Source organism: Molothrus ater, chromosome 4 (genome assembly GCF_012460135.2).
Source record: "Molothrus ater isolate BHLD 08-10-18 breed brown headed cowbird chromosome 4, BPBGC_Mater_1.1, whole genome shotgun sequence".
In the NCBI taxonomy this organism is placed as follows: domain Eukaryota; kingdom Metazoa; phylum Chordata; class Aves; order Passeriformes; family Icteridae; genus Molothrus; species Molothrus ater.
Window position 1 is genome coordinate 40,999,316 of NC_050481.2, and position 24,072 is coordinate 41,023,387.

Here is a 24,072-nt window from a genome sequence, read left to right on the forward strand (position 1 = left end):
GAGGTGTGCAATTACTAAATACATTGTATTTCATTCCTTGCCAGCTTTTAATTAAAGTTTGTTGAATTGAAAGAATAAACTCTCAGTAGGGGGAACTGAAGGTTCTTGGGCTGACAGCCCACAGGAAGATTGTTGTAAAAGCCTGTGAATCCTATATGGTCAGAATTGGCCTTTTTTCCTAAGCAACCGTGCCTTAGATATGACTGACTGTCTAAATGAAGTAGGGCACAACTGCAGAAATTGGGAAAAGGATATAGTTTTAATTTCAGATTACTGAAGCAAAACATAATTGTATCCATTCTTTTCTCTTAGAACAGTTCACCGAGTTTTAAACCTTAATACCATCATTACACTTTCCCCAGTACAAACAAGATAGGTTGCTCATTGATGTTTTTATCATTCTGACTAAGTTTTCATGGCTTAAATAAGATGTTTACTTCAGTAAAAAATTCCTGCTACTGAAAGGCCAATTTGAAAATCCTATATACAGACTGGTGCTAGGTTTAGTTTCATGATGTTTATCTTAAATAAACTACACTTATTTTTCACATTGCTGGTTCAGAGATTAGAAAAGAAGAAAATGTTCCAAGAAAAAAAAAAGAAAACCACCTTAATTTCTTGTCACTGGCAGTCATCTTCCAAGCCCCAAAAGTCTCTTTTTGTATTTTAATTAACAAAATGGAAAGAGACTGGTTGTTTAGGCAATTACCTTTGGTAATTTGTATAGCAGTAGTAAGAACAATCTGTGCAAAGAGCTAAGTGGCAATAATGTTTTCTGTTATGCTTATCATCATTCCAGGAAAGCAGAGCTATGGTGATATTCCAAAAAATAATTAAATGCAGCTTCCAAAGGGAAAAGCTTTGCAGATGCAATGTGTCATGAATAGGATTCAAGCCAATTACTTACTCAAGTACAGTAACAAGAACTTACCATGAGCTCTCTTTGTACTTTAGAAATTGAATCTTAGTAATTTCTAGATAATCCATCTAAAAAACTCCTTTGTAGTAATTTCATTCTCTCTATGCTAATCTAAGACTTTTGTAAGTATGAAAACTCTACTGGCATTTACAATACTGACAGAAAACATATTCAAGAGAATTTATATATAAATTTAAATATAAAATGAATATATTTATATTTTTAATTTTAGGAATCAAAAAATTTAGTCATGAACTACTTATTATATATCAAACAAAATGAATTAGAAAATTATTGCTTCCAAAACTGAGTTAGGTGCTTCAGTATGCTCAACTATAGCAACAGGAAGTTGTGGTTTCAGTGAGATTGAATATCCCAATTTTATTATGTGTTTGTGGTATATCTATCTGGTAACTTTTTGCCCTTCTTTTTAATCTTTAAATGACTAAGGAAAACTTAAAAATATTTTTAGACAATAAACATTAGGTACATTTTATGAAAAATTATCTAATAGGGCATATACTGAAGTGCTCTGATGCTAAAGGAAGAATGGCTACTGGTTTCAGTGATCACTGAAGTAGGACCCGAGTGCAAGGCTGGGGGGGGTGGAAATCTCAAGACAATCTTGCATTTTAACTGTCAGTACTGAAGTATCCCAAGCACTTAAAATAAGACTTGAGTTCTAGGTTCTTCTCCAGTTTTCAGAAAAGCTTTTCTTGTATCTCATATTTGAATTGCACTTGTAAATCACACCAAAAAGTGTGAGCCTGTGTTCCTGTGATCAACATTATCAAGTTACTTTTTTTCTCTCTATTCACATCCTGAACTGTTTCTGAATAATTGTATCAAGTCAGTGAAGCAGATCAGTTGAATCAATGTTGAATCTGTAATTGTCATTTTCCTGAGATGTAAAAATGGAGAGAATAAAAAAAGTCAAAATCTCTTCTGTAAGTACAGAAAACGGAGAGCTGTTAAGTTGCCATGTCTGGCTGCACTGAATGTAAAATTAAACAAATAAGGCTTTGCCCTCTGGGACCTTCTTGGCTATCTTCCTACATCATGCAGTTATCAATAAATCTGTGAAATCTCTTCATAATTGTACTTGGCAAGTTAAAAAATTATCTGATGATGTGCTGGCTGTTACTTAAACGTTAGGTTTTGGTTTAGTAGACAAGAATTATACTTACGGTTCCCCCCCACCGTGTATATTTTCATGAGAAAGCACAGGGCGCTGTGGCTGAAATGAAATGATTTGAAATGTAATAAAGATTTGCAGTTTAAGGTCCAAATAGTTGGATAGGGGTGTAACACATAGTTGCTCAAGAGTCCATATTCTACCTTGTGTAAAACCATGGCCCATTATGCCCCCCTTCCAACTCACAAGAAATCCTTAAGAGACACGTCAAACAACTGAATCTCAGCACGTTTAAAGATCTGATTTTTGGAGGTCATAATAAAAACTAAACCAAACTGTGAACTTCATCAATAGTCCATTCTATTTATAGCATAGTACAAAGCTGGAATAGAACCCTGCTGCCTCTTCACTGTGAAACAGAAATAACATTAGAAAAATCAGATGCAACTGATGAACATCATACATTTTTTGGGTGAAATATATTTTTAGATAAGCAGATAAAATCTCCTATACATGATGGCAGAATCTAGAATATTCACAGATGAACAACATACCAATTTACATTACACACACAGAGTACTAACTTGGCAGGCATAACATGCTATGCTTTAACTAATTCTCTTTCATCTCAAGCCATGCAGGCTATTGGGAGGCAAAGAACAGAAAACAATTTTGAAAGAATACATTTAATTGTGTGACTATAACAATTATCACTTCAACAGAAAAAAGTAGTCTGTATTTCCAGTGCAGAACTTTTGAAAGGAACTATGTTCCTTCTTAATGGAGCATTACTGAGCAATAATATCCAATACATCTGGATGCATGTAAATGAAAAATACTAACCTTCTACAGAAACCATATCCTGCTTAGAAAGTTATTGACTTATACTGATTAGAATCTGGCTGGGGCCAGAAAGTGCAGGAGCAGCTGCTTGGAAAAGCTCTTGATATGAGCAGGGATCGTATTCTCTGTTGACTGAGGATGCCCTCTGGTCACTCTGTAGAGACAAGTCTGGGAACCATATCTGTTTTGGGAATGTGGATATCAAACACTGCTCATAGCACTTTCTTTCATGAATTGAGTAAGCTGCAACCTGATCTTTAGCCATGGAATTTGTCTTATTGCCCCATGGTTCTCTCTTGGTTTGACTATTTCAGTCACTCTTGAAGATGATACAGTCTTCCAAGAGAGAAGGCAGCCGTAAACAATCCACAGGCTGATGGCAAAAATTGAACAGAAAAACACGGATGTAGTTTGTTAGGTTTCTTTCCCCTCTTTTTCCTCTCAGCATCTCCAGATGGAATTAGTTAAATTTCTTTTCAGCAGTTTCTATGAATATGTGCAGAAAATATTGTGAACAATCTGTACTTTACAGTCTATAGAGTATATCTTTTAAAAGGTGCCTAAATTTGCAGGCAGGTAGATTACAGTTTTTTTTTTTTTTAATTCATATTATTGAATGCTAGGTGGGAAATAGATTTTCAAAGTAAAAAAAAAAGTTTATACTCTTTACTGTCTTCTCTCCCTCTTAACTCTGCCTCTGCCCATGTACAAGATGGATAATTTTTACTCAAGAATAAACAGTAAAGATTACAAATTAAACAGTTCTCAGTAAACCTCCTTCAATGGCTGGCTTGTCTAGCAAGCAGAGAATAGTCAAAATTCTTTGTATTTAGATTGAAATCTGCCCTGATTTGCTGCTAATCTTTCATCAGGTCTGTAACTGAGCTGAATGCCAAAGATACAGATGCAAAAGAACTCAGCCAAGGTTAAGGACTTCTCCTATAAACAATGGAAGTAAAAGTCCTAAACAATGCTACAAATGATTTAATGCTTTGAACATAATACCAAACCAGGAAGAAACTGGGTAGGTTAGTGTTATCATCTTTTTCTGCATATGCTTCATAAGAGGTTCTATTGCTAATTAGCCAGTGTAGAAATAGATAAGAATCAAGACTCATGATTTAACTCTATGTTATTGCTGCAGAGAAAACAGTCCTGTGACAAAATTACAATCTTGGAGAATTAAGGTGAAATGATTGGTGGTATGTCTGAGCAGGGGGACCTTGGTGCTTGCTCTCTATTTGCAGGCATTCCACAGTAATACCCCAGCTGACATCCAGAAGCTTTCTCCCTGTTTTCTTTCCCTAAGCTCTCATTCCCATATACAGCTGTATTGGCTGGACAAAGGACTGTTAACAAAGATTCCTAGTTTTCAACTGCAACTCAGTTTACCAGACTGTCCTATTTCCTGGGAAATATTGCAGGACCTAATCCCAAAAACATTAAGGAGTGTGCAATCAAGTCAATGGTCCCAGCTGTAAGCCTGATTTTCATCCATGACTGATACTGCATTTACATATAAAAGTTCTGTAGCATCCTGAGAATGCAAATTAGGTGCATGATATGTGCTCTTGTACTTTTGGAATTAAAGTAATAAACACTACACATTACCAATACACTCCTCTTATTATACTGGTTACATTTCATTCATTTGGAGTAATGTGCAAAATTGAAATAGGGCTTAATCCCTTTTTTACAGCTCTCATTCCTAGTTGGCGTTTGTGTTAGATGGAATTTGATTGCTACTACAAGAATTCTGGCCTTCCTAGGATTGAACTGTCTTTCTTCATTAGTGAAGAAAACACTGTCCCCTCAATACCTGGAAGTAAACAGAGGCCTGCCAAAAAGCTAAGACTTTAGAAGTTACACAAACCTGCCTATCTTAAACTAAGATTCAAATTTTAAAAAGGGAGACACCAGAAAGATGATCACCTAAAATCAGCAGCAACAGCATGGAAAATAATTAATCCCATTACCAGTTTTAAGACCTAAAGTTAAGAAACCAATGCGAAGGACAAATAAATCCTGGGCTGAAAGTGAAGCATAAACCACAAATTCTCATTCTCATATTGTTTAGGTTGAGGGTGGGGTTTTTGTGTTTGACGTTTTGTGGTTTATTTTTTTTTTCCCTTTTTCATAATGTAGATTACCTTTTTGAGCAAAATCCATGCAAATTCAAAACAACCTGACGTTTTGGCTAAGTGAAAAAATTAGGATTGTGTTACAGTTACATTACAGATAAGAAGTGAAAGGTTAAAGAGTATTAAAATCTGGAATGCTTGGATAAAGAGGACAGTATTAAGTGAAAAAAAATGTAGCAGGAGCAAAACATTTTGAAAAGAAGGACGTGGATTCAAAACAAAAAATTCAGTCTGTATACATGCAAAAGCCTGTATATATGAAATGGAGAATAAATTTTTTTACTGTAAGAAGCTGTAATTTTAATAAACTAAAAATACTTTGAAAGAGAGGAGTAATTTTAATAGAACTAGACTAACTATAAATAACTAAATATAAACACCTTGTAGCACTGGAAATACCATGCAGTACTGCAGAGATGCAATACACTAGTGGATTTATATAAAAAGTTCAGGCACACACAAACCTGATGCCTTTACTCAGTCATAGCACAGAAGCACAACAGGAAGAAAACACAGCATACTGATAGTATTGAGACACTTGGGTAAAAGCAAAATACTGAAAGACTAGACACTGAGCTCCTTGTCCATGGAAAAGCTGTTATTGCACACTGGGCATCCAGTTCCATACCCTGTGTGAATAGCTGTGACCTCTGACAGGTGAGCTGCAGGATCTCTTAGTCATCACTGGGCTACGAGGAGGTTTACCCATAACAAATAGCTCCCTCTTTAAATTAGCCTAGAAGAACCACAAAAACTTTGTCAAGCGAGAGTTTAAGAATGAAGCACCATGGGATTTTTGTTGCTTCATTCCTACATGCAAGTCAGACATGCTTTTCCTGATAACAAAAAGCAATTGTTACAGGTAGGAGAGTACTGTTAGTACACAGTATTTTCATTGCTACCTCTGTAACTTTTTTTCCCAAGGGTTTCCTGCTCTGTAACACCCTTACATGATACAATTATAAGATGAATCGTGTATAGCATATGCAATTGGAACAGTTATTGCATGTGTACCCCCTGAAGTAGCTCAGGTAATAACACAGAAAAGCTCAACAGCATAGAGCAGAAATGCTACCTTAGAAATACCAATGGTGAATGTAAATCCTTGCTGTTAAACAGAACACACCCCCGGATTTGCATTTAGAAAGCAAGTAAATACTTGGTGGAAAGTACTTCATGGAAGTATCCTCATTTTGTTAGCATCACTACAAATCAGCTTCATGTTTGTCAGAATTCAGTTATTAAGGAGTGTGTGTGCAGCCCATGTGAAATCTCATGGGCAGGAGTGAGCTGGGGGGAATGTGAGGAGAGCAGAGTGCTATATTGGAAACCTTTTCTTAGGTATTTCTGACTGTCAGTAGAATGTGACTAAACAAAAAAAAAAACCATCCCCCTTTAGGAGAGGGGTGAATAAGAACAGCAAAAAAAGATACCAAGAGAGGCCAAGGAGGCAGGAAAATGTCAGCATTTCTCCTTATGATGTGTCTTCAGACTTCTTTTTTTGGAGGACACATCCCACCCATCAACAAAATGCAAAGTGACACTTCCCACCCATAGCTCCTTGTATTCCATTTAGTTTTAAGCCACATAGCAAATATATATATATGTGTGTGTGTGTGTGTACATATGTATTTTTAAATTAACAAAAGTTACTGAAGTATGCGTATACCGTTTCAAGAACATATATTCCTTCTATGTATTTTCAGCTTGGATTAACACACCTTGCTCAAATAAGGGCAAGGAACATACAGGTCACCTAAAAAGAATTTCAGTGTAGATGAGGAATGTTCTTAATTTTTCTGGTTAGGCTAAGCAAAAGCACCAAAAGCACTCTACCAACTGCTACATTATTAAAAGCTGCAGACACAAGTGCAGCACTCTATTTTACTCTTCTTTGAGATGGAGCAAACCTAAGCTCATGACAGATTCATGCCCTGGAAAGAAGCCTTATGTCTCTTCCCTGCTTCAGAAAAAAACCCTGATTTTTCAACAGATTTGTTGATCTTAAGACTTCTTTAAGTCCATTATGTCTGTTTTTTCTGTGAATGCACATTGTAAAATGGGGTTGATCTTAAGAAAAGAAAAAAAAAAGGAGGGCATTTATGACATAGATGTAATGATGGAATGATCACTTTTCTAGGATAGTTTCTCTTTACGTTACTTTTTCTCCTATTCATGAGCAGACAAATCTTCTGGAAGTTAGCACTGCAAATTAACTTTGTCTTTCTAGAGCAAGTTTTCATTTTTCTGCCACAGAGCTTCAATGCTGACACAAAATGTAGTCCTGAAGAGGGAATAATCTTTGTCAAGTCCTTGACTAACAGAATTGGTATTTAGAACATGACCCTCAGCAGTGGTGCTTTCCTGTGAAATTTATGACTTTTCTCCCAGGCTTTGGATTGAAATTGAAAACAGAAACACTAATGTTATCTAGTTTCTGCATAGTTAAATACAGTTCTGTTTCATTCAAGTAACTCAGTTACACTGCTGTCCTAGTATGAACCTGAAATTGAGTAGGCGGCTTTCTGCTTTCCTATCATTGGTATCTCCTTAAACTATTGAATTGTATCACAATGGTTATAGCTTTACCTTGTGTTTCACTTGAAAAAGACCTATCAATCCTCCATTTCTTATGTTATTTAATATTAGTAGAGAAAGCAGTACATCTGAGAAGATCAAACTCAGTGTTAGCCTTGCAGTTATTTAATAGACACAAAGCTTTACAACAATCCATATTCAAGGGGTGCAGTTACCTTTAACTGTAGTGAGTCTTTCTCCTGCTGATGTAAGGGTTTAGAGAGGAGAGGAGCTGAGAGGGAAGCAGTAGACAGGGATATTGTAGGAACGGAGTGGGAAGTAGGTGCCTTGGCAGAGGGAAATGGAAGATTAGAGGAAAGATGGAAAAGAGGATCAGTCTCTTGATGTTCCAGCAGAAAGCAGAGCTGGCTTAAATGTTTAAGAAATATGAGAAGTAGCTCTGCTATAAAACTGTGTTCCAAAATCAGCTGAAGGATGTCAAATGCTCAGTAAGGGGGCATGTAACTAACCTCAACAATCGCAAATCTCATGCTAATCTTATTATTAGTCATCTACTTTTCTGGAAGACATCTCTTGCCTCAGAAAGCATTAAAATGATGCCATTTGTCGCCATGGATTTCACCTCTATTCTTAAGTTTTCTTCTTTGTTTTTCAGGTCATTTAAGGGTAGAATGTAATTAAAGGGCAAAATGTAATTAAATAGTTTAACATTTGGTCTAAAACATATTGTCCTAAGCACCTGACATGCATGCTGTCAGTGAAAGCAACTACCTGAATAGTCTGTTGAAGTAAGTGCTGAACAGAAAAAAGAGCTATGCCTGGGAACCACACAAACTGTATAGTTACATTGTGGCATTTAATGGCCAGCACACACTTGGGATAGCTCAGTGATGTAGGGTCCCAAAGAGGAACAGGGAGGGCTTGGGGAGGAAGCATTTGTGTAACTGCCAAACATAATCTGATCTGTTACTGTTAGTGAGATCCTTGTAACAGAGCCTGCTATAAATACATCAGCTGTGAGCTGACACATGCCAAGCACAAACCGCAGAGTCTCTGCAGCAGGCACATGTCCCTCCTCTGGAGGCTGCTGACAGCATTTGCTTGCTGGGGCCTCTCTCTCAAAAGGGGCAGCATGCAATGGGCTGGGGAGGGAAATGGTTCACTGGCTTTTCACATCAGAAACTCCTCAGCAAAGAGCAAGGGCAGGAGGGAAAGGACTAGCACAATTGATACATCATAGAATTTACAATAGTGCATATGCCTGCTTCTGAGAAGGGACTGCCCCCTAACGCTGACAATTTTTAATCATAGAATCATAGAATGGTTTGGGTGGGAAGGGATCTTAAAGATCATCTAATTCCAACCTCCCTACCATGGGCAGGGACACCTTTCTTCTTAAATCAGCTTGCTCAGAGCTCAGTTTTATCAAATGCAATTATATAAAAGTGTGCCTGTGCACAATACAAACGTGTAGATACAAGGCAGAGAACAATTACACTAAGTTATCTGAACACAGAAGTCAGGGTTGTCAGAAATTAAAATACCTTAAAAATATCTGGTGAAGTATATCCTTCATAACAATCCATAGAATCTTCTCCACTTGCTATTGGGAATTCTAAATTGTCATGTACCAGATCCTCCTCTATGTACAGTCTAGTCAGTTCTTCTGTTGTGTCTTGTGCTTCTCCAGAGAAATCTGATTCTTGAGATTCTGACTGATCCCCTTTATTAAGTGACAGGTCTGCAGTACAGATTTCCTCTTCATTTTCAGCAGCTAGCACACTGGACAAGGAACCTTCTTCATATGGCAAAGGGATGTTATGCATAGCACCGTGTTCACCTTCTCTTGTAGCATCTGACAAATCTCTAGGTACTTCAATAACTAAAGGATCAATTATGCTTTCTAAGTCTTTATCTTTTCCTGATTTGGTATTGTTGCTGACATGCTTATATGTTATGTCATGAGATGAGCTGGCTGAAGATGAGACAGAGGGAGATACAAGAGAGGACAGAGGGAGATCTGTAGGAGAGCTGAGAAACACCTCTGTATTTGGCATAAAGTGACCATCCTTAACATGGTGAATGCTATTACCTGGGGAGGTTGCTATAGTCTGGGAGGTTGCTAATGCCAAAGAATTGAGTTCTTCTAAGTCACAAAGAAAACTGTCTGGAACTGATGGAGAAGTTAAGCTGCACATGCCTGAAGGTCTTGAGAACCCAACAGTCCTTGAGAACAAGTCACTACAGTCAACCTGGAGAATCTTTTGATCAATGTGTGACCAAGATGACGGAAGTTGTCTGGAAAGTGGGCTCAGTGCTTGGGAAGGCAACTTCAAAAATAAGAAAAACATGGGAATTGAAATAGATAAGCATGACAGAGAATTAGGATATGAGTAAACTGGAAAATAAAAATGTCTGTGCCATCATCTGGATTACAGGGTACAATTTCAGTGACCATGGGTGTCTGAAATCACTACTATATGAATCAGAACAGCAGGAAAGACATTTGAAACATGAAACTATCAGGTTCTGGCTTAGGGCATAAATGTCAAACATGAAGACAGATCTGAATCATTACATTCATGAAGGCAACCTGCATTTGATCTGCTGAAGTTATGTTACTCATGGTGCTCTGTTAGTGAGCCTGTCACAGGTTATTAAATCATACAATTAATAACAATAATAATTAATTTTTCCCAAACCATTACTCTTATTTTGAGAATAGAATTTTCAGAAGTACACTTTAGGTGTTACTAAATACTTCTTTCTAAGTACAACAACCGAGGTAATTTCTAATTATTAAAATGTTAATACTTCTACTTTTTCTTAGTACTTCTGAGTAAATGTTTAAGAAACATCTTTAATACATTGCATACTTTTATTAAGGCATGAGCTGCTGCTCAGAATGAATGAATTTGAGAATTCAGAATGAATTTTTTTTCAAAATTAACCCTATTAGTTCAAAATGATGTCAACATTTGTGAAAGGTACATTCAGTTCAAACTGGACATAGGCAGTCAACAATGCTTTTGAAATAGTGACAGCACAGTACACAAGAGTATGCTTTGAGTACCGTTACACAATATTGATTGAAGTATCCTTCTGGTAAGAGAAACGTCCTTTTCTAAGAACGAGAGACTGGTGAGTCATACGTACACAGCATCAGTAGATATCCATTGCTTCAGTAAATACTGAAAATGCATTTTTATTACTATAAATCCTCAAAATTAAACTTGAGCAAAAAATATTTCGATCTCATCATTACAACTATCCAAAATAATTAGATGTACACCTCTAAGTTATCTGGACTGCTACACACTTTAATTATTAATGTAGTAGAGAAAAAAATTTCAGAAGTCTACGATAATGTTGCAGAATAGGGAGGTTAGTTTACTTACCTTCTGCTTGAGTTTTCTTGAGGCAAACAGCTTTATATTATAGTTAGACAAACCTTTGTTACAGAGTCTTCTGTACCAAAGTAAACAGTATAGACTGATACAATGCAGTCTGCTAAACAGAGCTAGGTTGTTACAGAAATACTCAGTCTCTTTCCCTCATCATTCCTCTTAAGCAAGGGTCCCTAACCTGTGGTTTTAAGGTCAGTAATACTGCTGAGGAGATTTCACCATTTTTACTTTCCCATGGCTATAAGCTGCACTATATATCTATATCTAAAGATATAGATGGATTAGGCCAAGTTACAGAGGGCAAAACTTGCTCACAACTTGTATTGCTTATTTATCTTACTGCCATTAGGTCAGAGAAGTTTAGTACAATTGTTCTAGCAACAAGCAGTGATATGTGGTAAAAATCTCCAAAGGAGTAGGGAAAGTGGTATCAGAAAGTGTGGTAAACTCTAGAACACCATCAGGACTGATGAAATTCTTCCAAGTAGCCAGGAACAACATGTCTTCTTTCTGTATTCAGAAATGGTATTGCCATTTCTGAATACAGCAGAATCCAGAAAAAAGATGTCTGTTTAAGAGTCTCAGTGGAAGGTGGTTTTGATTTTTTTTTAACCTGATTGTTGAAGAAGTATCTTATGTTAAAAAGAAGGCTTCTACTAATTTCCTTCCCTCCTGAACTAATTTAGTAAAAACTAACTTAATAATAGCAGCAGGATACTTTTGTTATATGGATGTAAATGCTCTGAAGCATCACCTGTGCTCAACAAGAGCTACGGAGCTTTGGCAGGATACCTTAGAGAGAAGCCTGCTCCATAGAAATCAGGGAGAGGCATCTCTGGAATACGGAGCACTTAAGCTGCCTCATAGTCTTGACTTGCCTTCAGGACCCTCTGGAGTCCTGTAACAATAAGGAGCCCTAGCTTATTAATACCTCAGTTGGCAGCTACAGAATTTGATGTTACTTGAGCAGTTTTGTGGGAATAGAAGAAATAGGATCTAGTTCTCTGTTGTGACACATTCTGAAAAACCAGACAAGACCTGTTCTAGCAACTGTCCCAAACTAACTGATGCTTATTACTAAGAGATATTTTCAGGGGCTACTGTTGCCTATAAATGACATCTTTGGATAGCTTTTTACAACCCCAAAGTAGTTAGTAAATGTGGAACTTATTTCAAAGTTGAAGCATGTGGATGATCACCAAGTATGGAAGTAGATAGAAGTAGATAGAAGTAGAAAAGAGGACAAACCCAAATGAAACATGAATTAATAGCAGGACAAAGAAGTTTATAATTACACACAAAACTCACTGCCCACGCTGAAGAGATAAACAGCAAAGGTAAAGAGGAAGATCTAGAAAAGTTTCCATCTTGAATGTTCAAAGTAATTGATAGCAAGTTAATTCTTAGCACAGTTTGTATGCAGAAACTTCCTTAGTTTTGATCACTGCCAAAAATGTTATGTTCCCCATACAGGTGAGTGCAAAGCCTCACAAGTGAATGATAAACCAGAACACAGGAATCTTTCTGCAGCATCCTGTAGTATGGTTTGTGGTGGTTATCTAGACTAGGAAGGAGAACAATTTGGAACCTATGATATGCATCTGGTGTGAAAAATATACAAGCATAAAGGTCTGCATTCAAGTTCATTGACAATGTGATGACAATCATCTCACTCCTAAATGAAACAATACTGTCAGTTTGTACCCCTCCAAGGAATGTACCAACATTCTAGCATCCTCATAGACTGTGAATGGCAAAAGGAGGAAGGTTTTGGTACAGAATCACTGGCTGTTCTCCTTTGCTTTAAAGGTACAGAACTGGTCTTGGCAAGCTGTGTCCTGCATGCTTATGGAACCGTAGGCTTTTAGGACAGCTGTGTTATGGGAATGCCTTCACATTGTATACTATTAGAAATCTGCTAGACACACCCTTAATGCTCAAATTCTTGCTAAGATTCCCAAATAAATTTTTCTCTCTTGACTTGACTTTTCTGCCCAAATTTCACCTGTCTCTACTAAAAATAATGTAATAGCCAATTAAGAAAAGAGCATAAATCCTGGCAGAATATGAGACACACTTGTCTATTAAAAATTATTTACTAACAACATAGCAATGCAATTCTACCTGTGCAAGAAAGAAAATGTTGTGTACTTAATCCCAAGTTATGTATAATGTTAACAAAATATTACAAGTCCTTCTAAACCCACTCTAGGGGTGGCAGCTAACATCAGAAAATCCTTACCTTAGTTGAACTTAAATGATGTATTCTGTCACTAGAATAGCTTTGGGGTATTGGAGGGTCAGGATAGTCATCTACACCTTTTGATGGATTCTTTTTGATGACTTCTACATAGGAGACAGGGAAGATGCCTTGTTTGTTGGTTCCTGGTATTTTACCTTCATACCAGTTTTGATCAACTCGCTTAAGAAGAATTACTCTGTCTCCCTGAAATGCATTATGAAAATGAGTTATCAGCATATACATTGAAAGTTAATTTTGTACATAACAACTATTATTTTAACACATAATATTATCTTCCCTACAGTGCTGCTTCCATCAGTCTTGAGCATCATCTCCATTTTCCCATTTTTTCCTCCCATTGATAACAGCCATATATAAAACTATCATCCCAGTAAAAGGAGGGGTTAGGCATAGACTATAAATGCTGTTCTTTTACTGGAGGGGAATCTCATCTAGTCCTTTCCTCTTGCTTGGGAGATTAACATTAACACTTTTCTTTGGAACATAACCTGTTTTAATTGTTGGCCAAACCACTAGCTAATGCCCCAACCATAGTATGCATTGACTGATACGCCCATTTTTTCTTACGAGTGATAAAAGTTCAACAGTGAAATCCGTGCAAGTGCTTTGTCATCAGTAAAATTCGAGTAAGTGAAGGTAGAAAACTAAAATATGTCAGTCTGTTGAAAATATGAGAGAAATAAGTGTTTTTCCTATGTAAAATAGGCAGAACCTCACTGTTTTTAGGGACTGTAGAAATTGAAATGGGAAACATCAACCTTATATTCAAACCTTGTACTTTACATGCTAGACCCTTCTTTGGTTTGCATGATGTTCTTTTCCCCATGTCTTTCTGAAACAAATCCTTGCATATTAGTTTTGCATTCTTTTGGGTTTCTTCAATTTTGTTTCTGTAGCTGATGTGTGGAGTTCACTACAATTGTCCTTACTGAGATGGAACAAAGGAAAACCAATGCAAATCAGCTTTCCAAACAAACCAAAACTGGGCTGTTAAGATTATGATCACCTCAATAAACACAAAAGCTAATTTTAGAAAGAAATAAGACCCCCAATTATCCCCAACCTCTGACTTCTCTAAGTTCCTCTTCCTGGGTTTTTTTTAGACCTCTCTGACTTTTACAAATTTCAAATTAATAAAAAAAATCCATTATTTTCAGTAGTGCTAGATTAGGCTATAGGTCAGCAACAAACATCTCTATCCTTACTTTTTTGCTTAAAAGAAAAACAAACCACTGAAAAGCTTCTATGAACTCTAATTCTTAAAAGAAAAAAAACAGTAAGGGGCAGAACTTCCCAGTGGATGAGAAGTAACCACTGCTTACAACTAAGCATTTAATGTCTGCAATAATAAAGTTTCTCTACAGTATTAATATTCCAATATTCCACCAAGTCTAACAAACTTCAGAAATTAAACAGTTATTTTGTTCATGTGCAATTCAGTATAGCCAACAGGATATGCATAGGGAAGATAATAGAACATTATAAACAAAGAGCTGTTATTAAATAAAATATTTACATTCACAAAAATATCTCTGAGGCTTTTTTTGGTATCTTTTATCTTGTGTAATTTTCTCTTTATTCTGCATTAAAATCCTTACTATGATAATTGTGACAGCCAGGAATAATTTAAAAAAGGAATAGATAATTGAAGTGAAAACTCAAAATTTAGCTGGGCAGTTAGCAGCTGATTGCATATGCTACTCTGCCACAGTCCAAATTAAAGGCAAAACACATCTACAGTATTTGCAGGTAGCTGAGACAGACTGCAAGGCAACAAGCTAGTATGTTAGTGTTTCCTACCATGGCACTGCTTTGTGCATTGCAAATCTAGAATGCAGAGTGCACAAAGAGCAGTATTTACCTATATATTGATTCTGTGTAGCAGGAGACATTATAATGGTATTTTGCTGGAAGATAGTTCTCAACTGTACCTTTCTAAGTGATAACTCCACATTTGTGTCTGCACTGAAATTATATTTGGCAACAGCTTCTCCAATCTCTCCAATCTGTGCAGGGGGAGGTGGCCTGGCAGGCTGTGCTTTTTCTGGAGGAGAAAGTTTCTAAGGAAAAAAAAAAACCAAACAGATTTTCGTCATTCTCATGTGGTTTGTGGACCTATTACCCAAATTAATTAAAAGAATTAAAACAAAGAACAAACCTCAACATAAGAAATTGGGAATATTCCAACTCTTCCATGGTGCTCACCCTCATACCAGTTTTGATCAATTTTCCTGAGGATATAGACAGTATCTCCTTTCTTAAAGGACAGCTCTCTGTAACAAATTTATTTATATCAGATGTTTATAGCTTTACATTTAACTCTTCTCCCTGCATGGTTCCTGAGATCTTTACAGTTTGGAACTTAAACAGAATTTAACAACTAAACATTTGAAGAAAAAGTGTCACAGCTGTGGTACATTTATCAGTTGATCATAACATATAAAATCAAATGACTTGCATTTATGAATCCCCATGAAGTATCTATAGGTTACAAAGGCCTGTCTTACATTGTGATTTCAAGGAGGCATTGCTAGTTACCACCAGAGAACTTAGTATGATGTGTGCGTGCAAGTATGATGGTCTTCATGGCTTATCACTACCTTTCTGCAGCATAAAGCTTAGTGTGCTTCTGCTCTACACACTTTTTCTTTCATAACATCTATTCAGAAGCATGAAGGACACAGGACTATGTTCTCACCATTTCTTGATATCAGAGATGGTGAGTTGTTAAATATTGGATACCAAAAAAGGGACTTTAACATCATTAAGAATATTTTCAGATCCTGGCTTGGGAGATCTTTGCAGTATCATCCATTTGGTTATTCAAGAGCTAATGTGCTGCTCTGGTAATTTCAGTTGTGAGTTTTGTCCTGACACAGCTAATGTAATTCTACTGTCAATGTTTGATCATATCTAAAGACTGTTTAAATGTCTTGAATCATTGGAACAACAGCAGAACTTAATTGTAGACATTCTACTTTGTCTGTCTCATATCCTAAATTAGTGGTTCCCAATCTTTTGCTATGGACCACTGCTTTTTGTGTTGGTATGTGGCACGTTACATCCTGCAGAAAGCTTGTGTATGTTGAGACAGACAGGAAGAGGCTGAAGCATTATACAGACTTTTGATAAACTCATTATCTATGACTGTAGTTTAAGCAATTTAGCCTCTGTCACCTAAATGTAATTCACAACCAAGAGCCTTCACAACCTGTGCTCTAGAAGGTGGAAGATGCACAGCTATTCATGTGTTCAAACAGATACAATGGAGAATATAATAATTTAAGATAATTTTTTTACAAAGTTACTTCTCACACAGTTTGCAAGTGCAGGGACTACTGTGGCAGCAAGCAGGGTCCTCATGCCCATGGCATTCACTGTTGAAACTGGCTCGAACACCACTTAAGTGGTAGAAAGAGTTTGCTTGAATTATGAATTCTTGAATGAACAAAAGTCTAGTACTTACTTAGAAGTCTGAGCTTTAAAGTCATATACAGCTCTAGCTGGCAGTTTCTGAAAAACAGGTGAAGTGATTAATACATTCAGGTAGTATTACTGTATGATAAATGTGTTTCAATTTTTAAAAGGTGACCAAGATCCAAAAAGAAAAGTATGAGCTTTACAGTGGTTCTTGAAGAAATAGGCAATAAAATATACATCTTTTTTTTAAGGTAGTTAGGTGTTTGGGACTTAGTGTTCTAAAACCAGAAATAGCTAAATTTTAATGCAGACTACTGTGCAACTTGATGTTTAAGAGAAGTACCAAAGTAAATAAAAAAGTTAACTATGTCAATGTGACTTGTAGGCAACTAGATCTCTAGGTACAACATAAATACACATACTTAATATTCTGTAGTATTTTAGGTGCCTTTAATGTAAACTTGTTATCTGTAGGCTAATTTCCATTGCAATGATGCATGACATTTATATATATATTTATATATACACATATTCTCTGACAGCTGGAAATGGTTGGAATATTTTTAATTTCTATAATTACATTCATAGTTTTAAGAAAGCACAGGACTGGAGGTGATCTGGGTCATCTGTGCAGCTCTCTTGCTATCACAGGCAATCACATGATAACATTTCTTTCATACATTTATCAAGTTCTGTCACCAAGTACATGTAAGCTCGATAGGACTGTCTGCATCTGACAAGTAGCCAGCAGCAGATACTTCAGAGGAAGTGAAAAGCAGAACCACATGAGGGCATTTGTTGAAGTGATTTAGTCTTGCTCTGCAAGTACTTGCACAGATAAGATCACCCCATTCTAATAAATTCCTCTCTAGGATGTCCTAGTGACTAGAATGAGCTGATTATGCTATTCTGAGAGATACTATTTGTCATGATGTAAAGGTGCACATCTTTTTATGACAGGACTAAAAAGGGACACTTGTAAATTTTACATTTTAGCTTTATTCCAGGCCAGGTATTCTTGACTTGGTTCTCTCTCTTCTTGTCATTTTAAGACTAGCAAATCTAGCACACCTACAGAATTGTCTTCAATATAATAAAAAGTCCCTGAAGTTATTATATGGATCCTGTCAATTTGAATTTTGCCATACTAATACAATTTTTATTACAGATCTTCTTCAAATAAGATAGCCTAAATTTAAAAGCATTTTTCTGTTCCTTGCTCTTATTAAAAACAGTCTCTTAGACAGGAGGGGATATTCATATCAACATATGATTCACATCAACTGTAGCTAAGCCCTATGCAGTCTTTCCTGATTTTGGTACAGCTGGTATTGTAACTATTAAAGCAAATAACAGAAAAAGTGGATATGAAAAGAACAGTGGAGCTGTTTAAATACAAAATACTTTGAAATGTACAAAACATACTGGAAATAGACATGCCTTTTCTCTTTAACATTTTTAAACTTTTTAAAACGATCTTAAAAATGTCTTGTAATTTAAGTATTTTATGTATTTTCAAAGTGAAAGATGATTTTCCATGTCACAGGATTCTTTAAAAGAAACATACAATATGGCTCCTATGGAACTATGGAACTCCTATGGAACAATATGGCTATGGAACTTTTTAGACTGTATTTTGTAATGAGAAATCTTTTTTTTAAAAAAGCAGACTTTTAATCAAATTGCAGAAATATAAGCAAGTCAGTGGGGTATAAATGGTTCTGAATTCAGTTCTAACCATACCACCATTTATCAAGGTGTATAGCCCAGACTAAAATCTTATCTATTAGCAATTAAAATATAGTAATCTTTTATGTTGTTTGGAGAGCATTTATAGTTCTAGACCTATAAGCATTCTTAAGATACAGAATAATATACTTTATTTTTCAATATGTACTTTTCAGTGATGCTTTGTGTTACTTTAAAGGTGGTACACTTCCATTTTCTGGTGGCCTGCTTCCATTTACTCTTCCAAAACATAAAAGCAATCAGTACCTAACTATAATCACCAACTGCTACAGATGTTAGAGACTCCTCTTAGGATAACTGGTTTTGTCTAATCCACTGAAAGCAGTGGTTTGCTTTCCAAAAAAAAATAACAGTGAAATATAGATATTTTGTATCAGTTTTGAAACTACCAAGGTAGTTTCTTTGTGTAATACTTTGGGTTTCTGAACAGCCTTTCCCCAGTCAGATCTGTTATTTTTCTCTATTCCAAACACACACTCCAATCAGTTTTGACAGAGCTGATCAATAACTAGTGAATTTATGTCCATTTCTATTTAATAATGAACAAAAGAATGCAGCTTATCTTACAAAGCCTGATATTATTTTAACTTCTTGAAATACCAATCTCCTTAATGAAAAAGGAAGATGCTGTTCCTTTGGTCTGCATCATTATATAGTCTTAAAACGAAGATAAATCTTGTCTCAAATATGTTTCCAATTTTCCATATGGATATTGCTGTGTTATTTATTGTTGTTTCACTACCTCTTTGTCTGTAGTTCCTCTTCTCTCCCTTGGAGTACATCGTCCCACATCAGTGAAAGCAGAAGAATAGCTTCCAGGAGACTCCTGGTCTACTGAAAACAGAAATTATGTGAAACTACGATAAACAAAACCATTCAAATCTGTAATGCTGCTTGCTTTCATTTAGGGGGGTGAAAAGATATTGAAATCTATATTTTACATTTACTAGAAAGAAAAGCACATGGTATGATGGTTAAGAGCACCTTTAAAGGAAAAAAAAAAAATACTAACTTTAAGGAAAGGCTAAGGCTGTCCTCTGATCCAGAGCAGAAGGAACTCTATGACTGAGGATCAAGAGAGTGTATTTATGCCTCACTGTGAAAAGGGATGCTCCCCTGCTGGGCCAAGTGGAAGACATGACAGCAGGTCTCAGACTCCATCAGGTTGCAGGACATTGTTTGGAATGCCAGCAATGTAAACACATAATTACATGCACAACACATGATTCAAGCATGCTTCAATGAGAAAATGTGAAGAAACATTGTTTCCTCCTAAGTGATCTAAGATGCATTTCTACTTTACCAGGGGCACATGTTAGGCAGCACAAGGGAATTTAAAAGGATGTTACTTGATAAAAACAATTCTGTTTTAAGAGATGGAATACAAATCATATTAGTCACCAATCTATGTGGCAGACTTTTCTAAAGCACAGTTTGCCAGTGTTTATTAGAGGATGGTGAATATTTTCTCATGTTTTGATAAGGATAAAATCAAAATCTTATACACTCTATAGCTCTGCAAGTTGCAAATGTGAAATGAAAATAGAACTATTTAATGAACTGCCTCTTAACTTCTGGAAGCACTGTTTTAGTTTCCTACTACCACAGTGGTACTTTCTAGTGGAAACGTGATTTATATTTGTCTTCCTTTGACTTCATTCCCACAATCTGTTGTTACCAAGCTCATACATTTCTAAAGAAATGCAAGTGGAACAAAGAAAAGAACTGAAAGCATCTCATCCATTCTAATTGGTTGTTGGCTAAGCCGCAAAAACTTGAGGCTATTGATAAATACAATGGAGGTAAAGAGATCATTTTATGATTTATGCCATTGGTTGTAAGCATGTCATTCCCAATAAGTATATCCTAGCCCTAGTTCTGGACAGCTTTTTTGATATGGCATGTGTTCCTGAATGAGGATGTACACCTACTGCATAAACCTAAAGATGCAATGAATGACTCCAAACACATTTTTTTTTCTTAAATTTCTAGCAGTAAGAGAAGGATTTGGACCGGAGTGAAGATGCAGAAGCTTTAGGACAAAAAATTCTCCTTCTTTTCTCCACAGCTCCTTATGCAGTCAATACTGATATCTTTGAGTCATCTGCTATGACCTTCAGGTCTCTGTGTGGTTCTAAGAGATGCACACACATCCAGCAAAACACAAAAACTTGATTAGAAGTAGAGCTCAGCTATGACTGGTGCTGATGGAAACTAATTGAATATTCTGCTTTACTCATTCTCCATGCTACTTTAGGGATATTAATGTTGACAGAGTGTATTGCTTTCCTCATGCCAGGCCCCTTCATAACTGCAAAAGCTAATAGAAATCCACATTTACTTTACACTATGGATTTCCTTATTTTCACAGACTGGAAAATTCTCATTTAGCAACTACAATATGTGAAAAACACATTTTTCAACAACTTGAGTCTCATCATGTAGTACTGTGTGCCAGGGTTAATTATGATCAAGTATGACTAATTAAATTCTGAACTGCATTTTATAGCTGTTTTTTTACCAAATTTTCTATTCTAAATATGCCTGTTACAACTAGTTAAGAAAAGATGGTAATAAGTTCAATTCTGATTTCTCTTGAAATACATATTTATTATTGTGCTACTTGCAAAAGTTACACAAAAATATGTGAGAATAAGGATAAGATGGGTCTGATCAAATATTGCATAATTTCTATATTAAAGACATTCTCTCTTACATCCATTTGGGATTTCAAGAATATATTTTAAGTATTTTTTTATTTTTTAAATTAAAATAAAAGAAAAATCAAAAAAAGAGGCAGAGCAACAAACAACTCAAAGCAGTAACTTTAAAAACAGATTGGTCATACCTACCCTGACAATTTCATTCTTGTTTTGATTATTGAGAAATTCCCTTCTAAGAAGACAGGAAATTTCTCAACATTTATTTTGAAATTCTATGGAAAGAATTAGTTTTGCTGCCACAGAAATTGGAAATTGTTTGAACAGTGGAAATGGAAACTTCCTAAAATGACCTTAATATCTATTCACAAAAAATAACACAAAGTAGTGGATTCATAAGAAAACAGAACCATCTTTCTTTGATACTGGCAGCATTAACAGCATTTTTATCACTTACATTTAATAAAATTATATAGTAAAATGTATTTTAGATTCACATTCTTTTTTCTTAGAGATAAAGAAAGGATTATCTGCATATTGGTTTAAGTTTGACCAGCATCTTATGATGCATGAATTCACTGCTTAATAACATCATTATAATTTATAGAACTAATTTAGTTTCAATTAGTTGAAATGCACTGCTACTTCAGTTGTCCTGGTTACTGTATTTTGTGAATAGACAGCAAATTTATCTATCCTCAACACCTAGGTGAAAATGATGTCCTTCACTAAGAATTTTGTGGGATGAAAGCTTCTTATAGACAACACAAAGTGGAATGAGAAAGGGTGGGAAACACAGGGAGTAAGGTTGGATAAGTCAATAACAAGGATAGAGGAAGAAAGTAAATCCACCTTGGAAACACAGTGCACTATCATTGTTGTTAGTTGCATCCATGTCTGGAAAAGAGGCACTAAGAGGTAATCTTCCACAATCATTCTGGTACAGTGGACAATGGATAGCACCATCTTGAGGCAGTGGATGAAAAGGCTGGTGCGTGGGACTCTTTTTCAGAGCTTTAAGAGATGAATTCCTTTCTGGAATGTCTGGAAGCAGCTCAGTAATAAGTCTGTGTAATATACTGTTGTCGGGCAAGCTTCCCCGCCTTTTTTCAGCTTTAATTTGGTCACAGATGTCTTTAAGTGCAGAATCTAGTGCTTCAAACACAGATGACTTGCATTTTTTCTTTTCAGTTTGTTTTTTAGGAGCTGCACTTTTTTTCCTCCGGAAAGGCACTGGACTGACGAGGAATGCTATCTTAGACAGGCCGGATTCAACTTCCTGTCTCCTTGGATCTTCAGTGGTTTCTTGCTTAGCCCTTTCATGTTTTAGCATGGTGGTGAAGCGGGTGTAGGATGCTGGGCATCGCCCTTTGCAGGAGCTGATGAGATGCCTGTGGTGGTGGTGATGGTGGTGGTGGTGATGGCCTGATCCATAAAAGCTTTCAGATGAAGTGAAGGAAAAGTGATCGAAGTCACTTTCACTACAAAAGGATGAACCCTCTATCTGGATAAAGTCACTGAGATCAGAAACCACTCCGTCTTGATCGCTGTCTGAAAAATCTATATGTGATCGTTGTGGCTCATCACTGGTCACTTCAATATGAATTGGCACCAGGGTTTTAGACTTGTAGCTCCGTTGTACCTGAGAGGGATGTCTGACTGGAGTTTCTTCTTCCAGCAGGGATTCGATAGAAAACCGCCTCTTTGGACACAAGCCATTTTTAGGAGGCTCTAATGTAACTGTTGACAACATGTCATCACCAAGGTTCGGCATTGATTTCGACTTCTGAATTAACTTTTCAAATTCAGATATTCTGGTTGGCACCATGTCTCTGGGCACCTCCTCAGTAGATGACTCTCTCCAGCCTTGAAGAATACCTTTGTGCTGTTCTTTTTCATATTGCAGTATTCTGGACTTGACAGAACAAATCACCTCAGAATTCATCAAGTCCTTGCGATTGATGCGGTGCATCTTTTTGTACATCTTCAGGAAACCTGGAGCATCATGCGCAGATCTGTGACGAACTCTTGACCTACCACTACCACGGCCCTCAGCGTATGGGGAGTTCCAGTTCATTGAGCAAATTTCTTTGGAGTCCTCCTCACATAACAGAGAGCCCATGCTTTCGGCCTTAGCCTGTGCATCGCGATAGCTATCATGATCATCTGTCAACAGGTCATCACAGCTACGAGATTTCCTCTTTGGAGAAGCAGCTTCCTCTGTGCTACTCCAGACTTCTGCATTTTGGCGAGTCATTTGCCAGCCATTCTTGTAGCTGGTTGCCCTTCTTGAATCATTTGGAACAGCTAAATGTTGTCTGTAAGTGCTACAGTAATCTAATTCATTTGAGGTGTTGTGGTTGTGCACTGAGTAACTTAAAAGGGATGGATATACTTTGCTAATATCCCCACCTTTATAATCCATAGAGCAGCATGGTAAAAAAGAGACATTGCCGGAAATTAAAAGATTCAGAAAGTTTGAATTAGCATCAGTAAGTATTAGAAAGACTAGAAAAGAGATAGTAATTAGTGCATTTATCAGCTTAGGTCAGTACATAGTTTGTTACAGACTAGGACTGCAGAGTTAATTATAAGTTATTTTCCAGCTGCTAAAATGCACTCATGATAAACTGAACAACAAAAAGAATTCCTTATTAATTATAGAGATGCTATCTCCTCTACAACTGCTGCCATCAAAGCAACATAAGAAACCAGGCATTAATTGGGGATTAATTGGGATTTTTAAGCAGGTCAACAGACAAGAAAAGCTGCAAAGTATTTAAAGATGAAGTCACACAACAAATCTAGACCTCAGGGTAATACTGACTTTTCCAATGGATCATTCTGAAAAAGTTGTTTAGGATTTTTAACCTGTATAATGCCCAGAGTTCACAGCATCCACATATTCTAAGATAGTTAAAATAAAGATAAATCTTTGTATCAGATCAAATAGGAAATTTCTCCATGTTATTCACAGGTAGCCTGCTCCTTCCCTGT

General features: G+C 36.3%; 1 protein-coding gene across 26 annotated transcripts in view; it reads right to left on the bottom strand.

Annotated features, from left to right (window-relative positions):
- Positions 1 to 24,072, bottom strand: part of SORBS2 (sorbin and SH3 domain containing 2) — a 145,061-nt gene that overhangs the window by 3,541 nt on the left and 117,448 nt on the right. For 10 of the 26 annotated variants that reach the window (XM_054514693.1, XM_054514689.1, XM_054514694.1 and 7 more), the window contains 10 exons: positions 21,928 to 23,487; positions 19,158 to 19,249; positions 16,713 to 16,759; positions 15,405 to 15,519; positions 15,178 to 15,306; positions 13,226 to 13,429; positions 9,121 to 9,906; positions 7,792 to 7,902; positions 5,667 to 5,774; positions 2,107 to 2,156 (listed from right to left, as the gene is read on the bottom strand). In XM_054514693.1, the coding sequence (XP_054370668.1) occupies positions 2,107 to 2,156; positions 5,667 to 5,774; positions 7,792 to 7,902; positions 9,121 to 9,906; positions 13,226 to 13,429; positions 15,178 to 15,306; positions 15,405 to 15,519; positions 16,713 to 16,759; positions 19,158 to 19,249; positions 21,928 to 23,487 (3,202 nt within the window). The remainder of the gene's footprint in view (positions 1 to 2,106; positions 2,157 to 5,666; positions 5,775 to 7,791; positions 7,903 to 9,120; positions 9,907 to 13,225; positions 13,430 to 15,177; positions 15,307 to 15,404; positions 15,520 to 16,712; positions 16,760 to 19,157; positions 19,250 to 21,927; positions 23,488 to 24,072) is intronic. The other 16 variants (XM_054514706.1, XM_054514705.1, XM_054514707.1 and 13 more) reach the window with 7 other exon arrangements.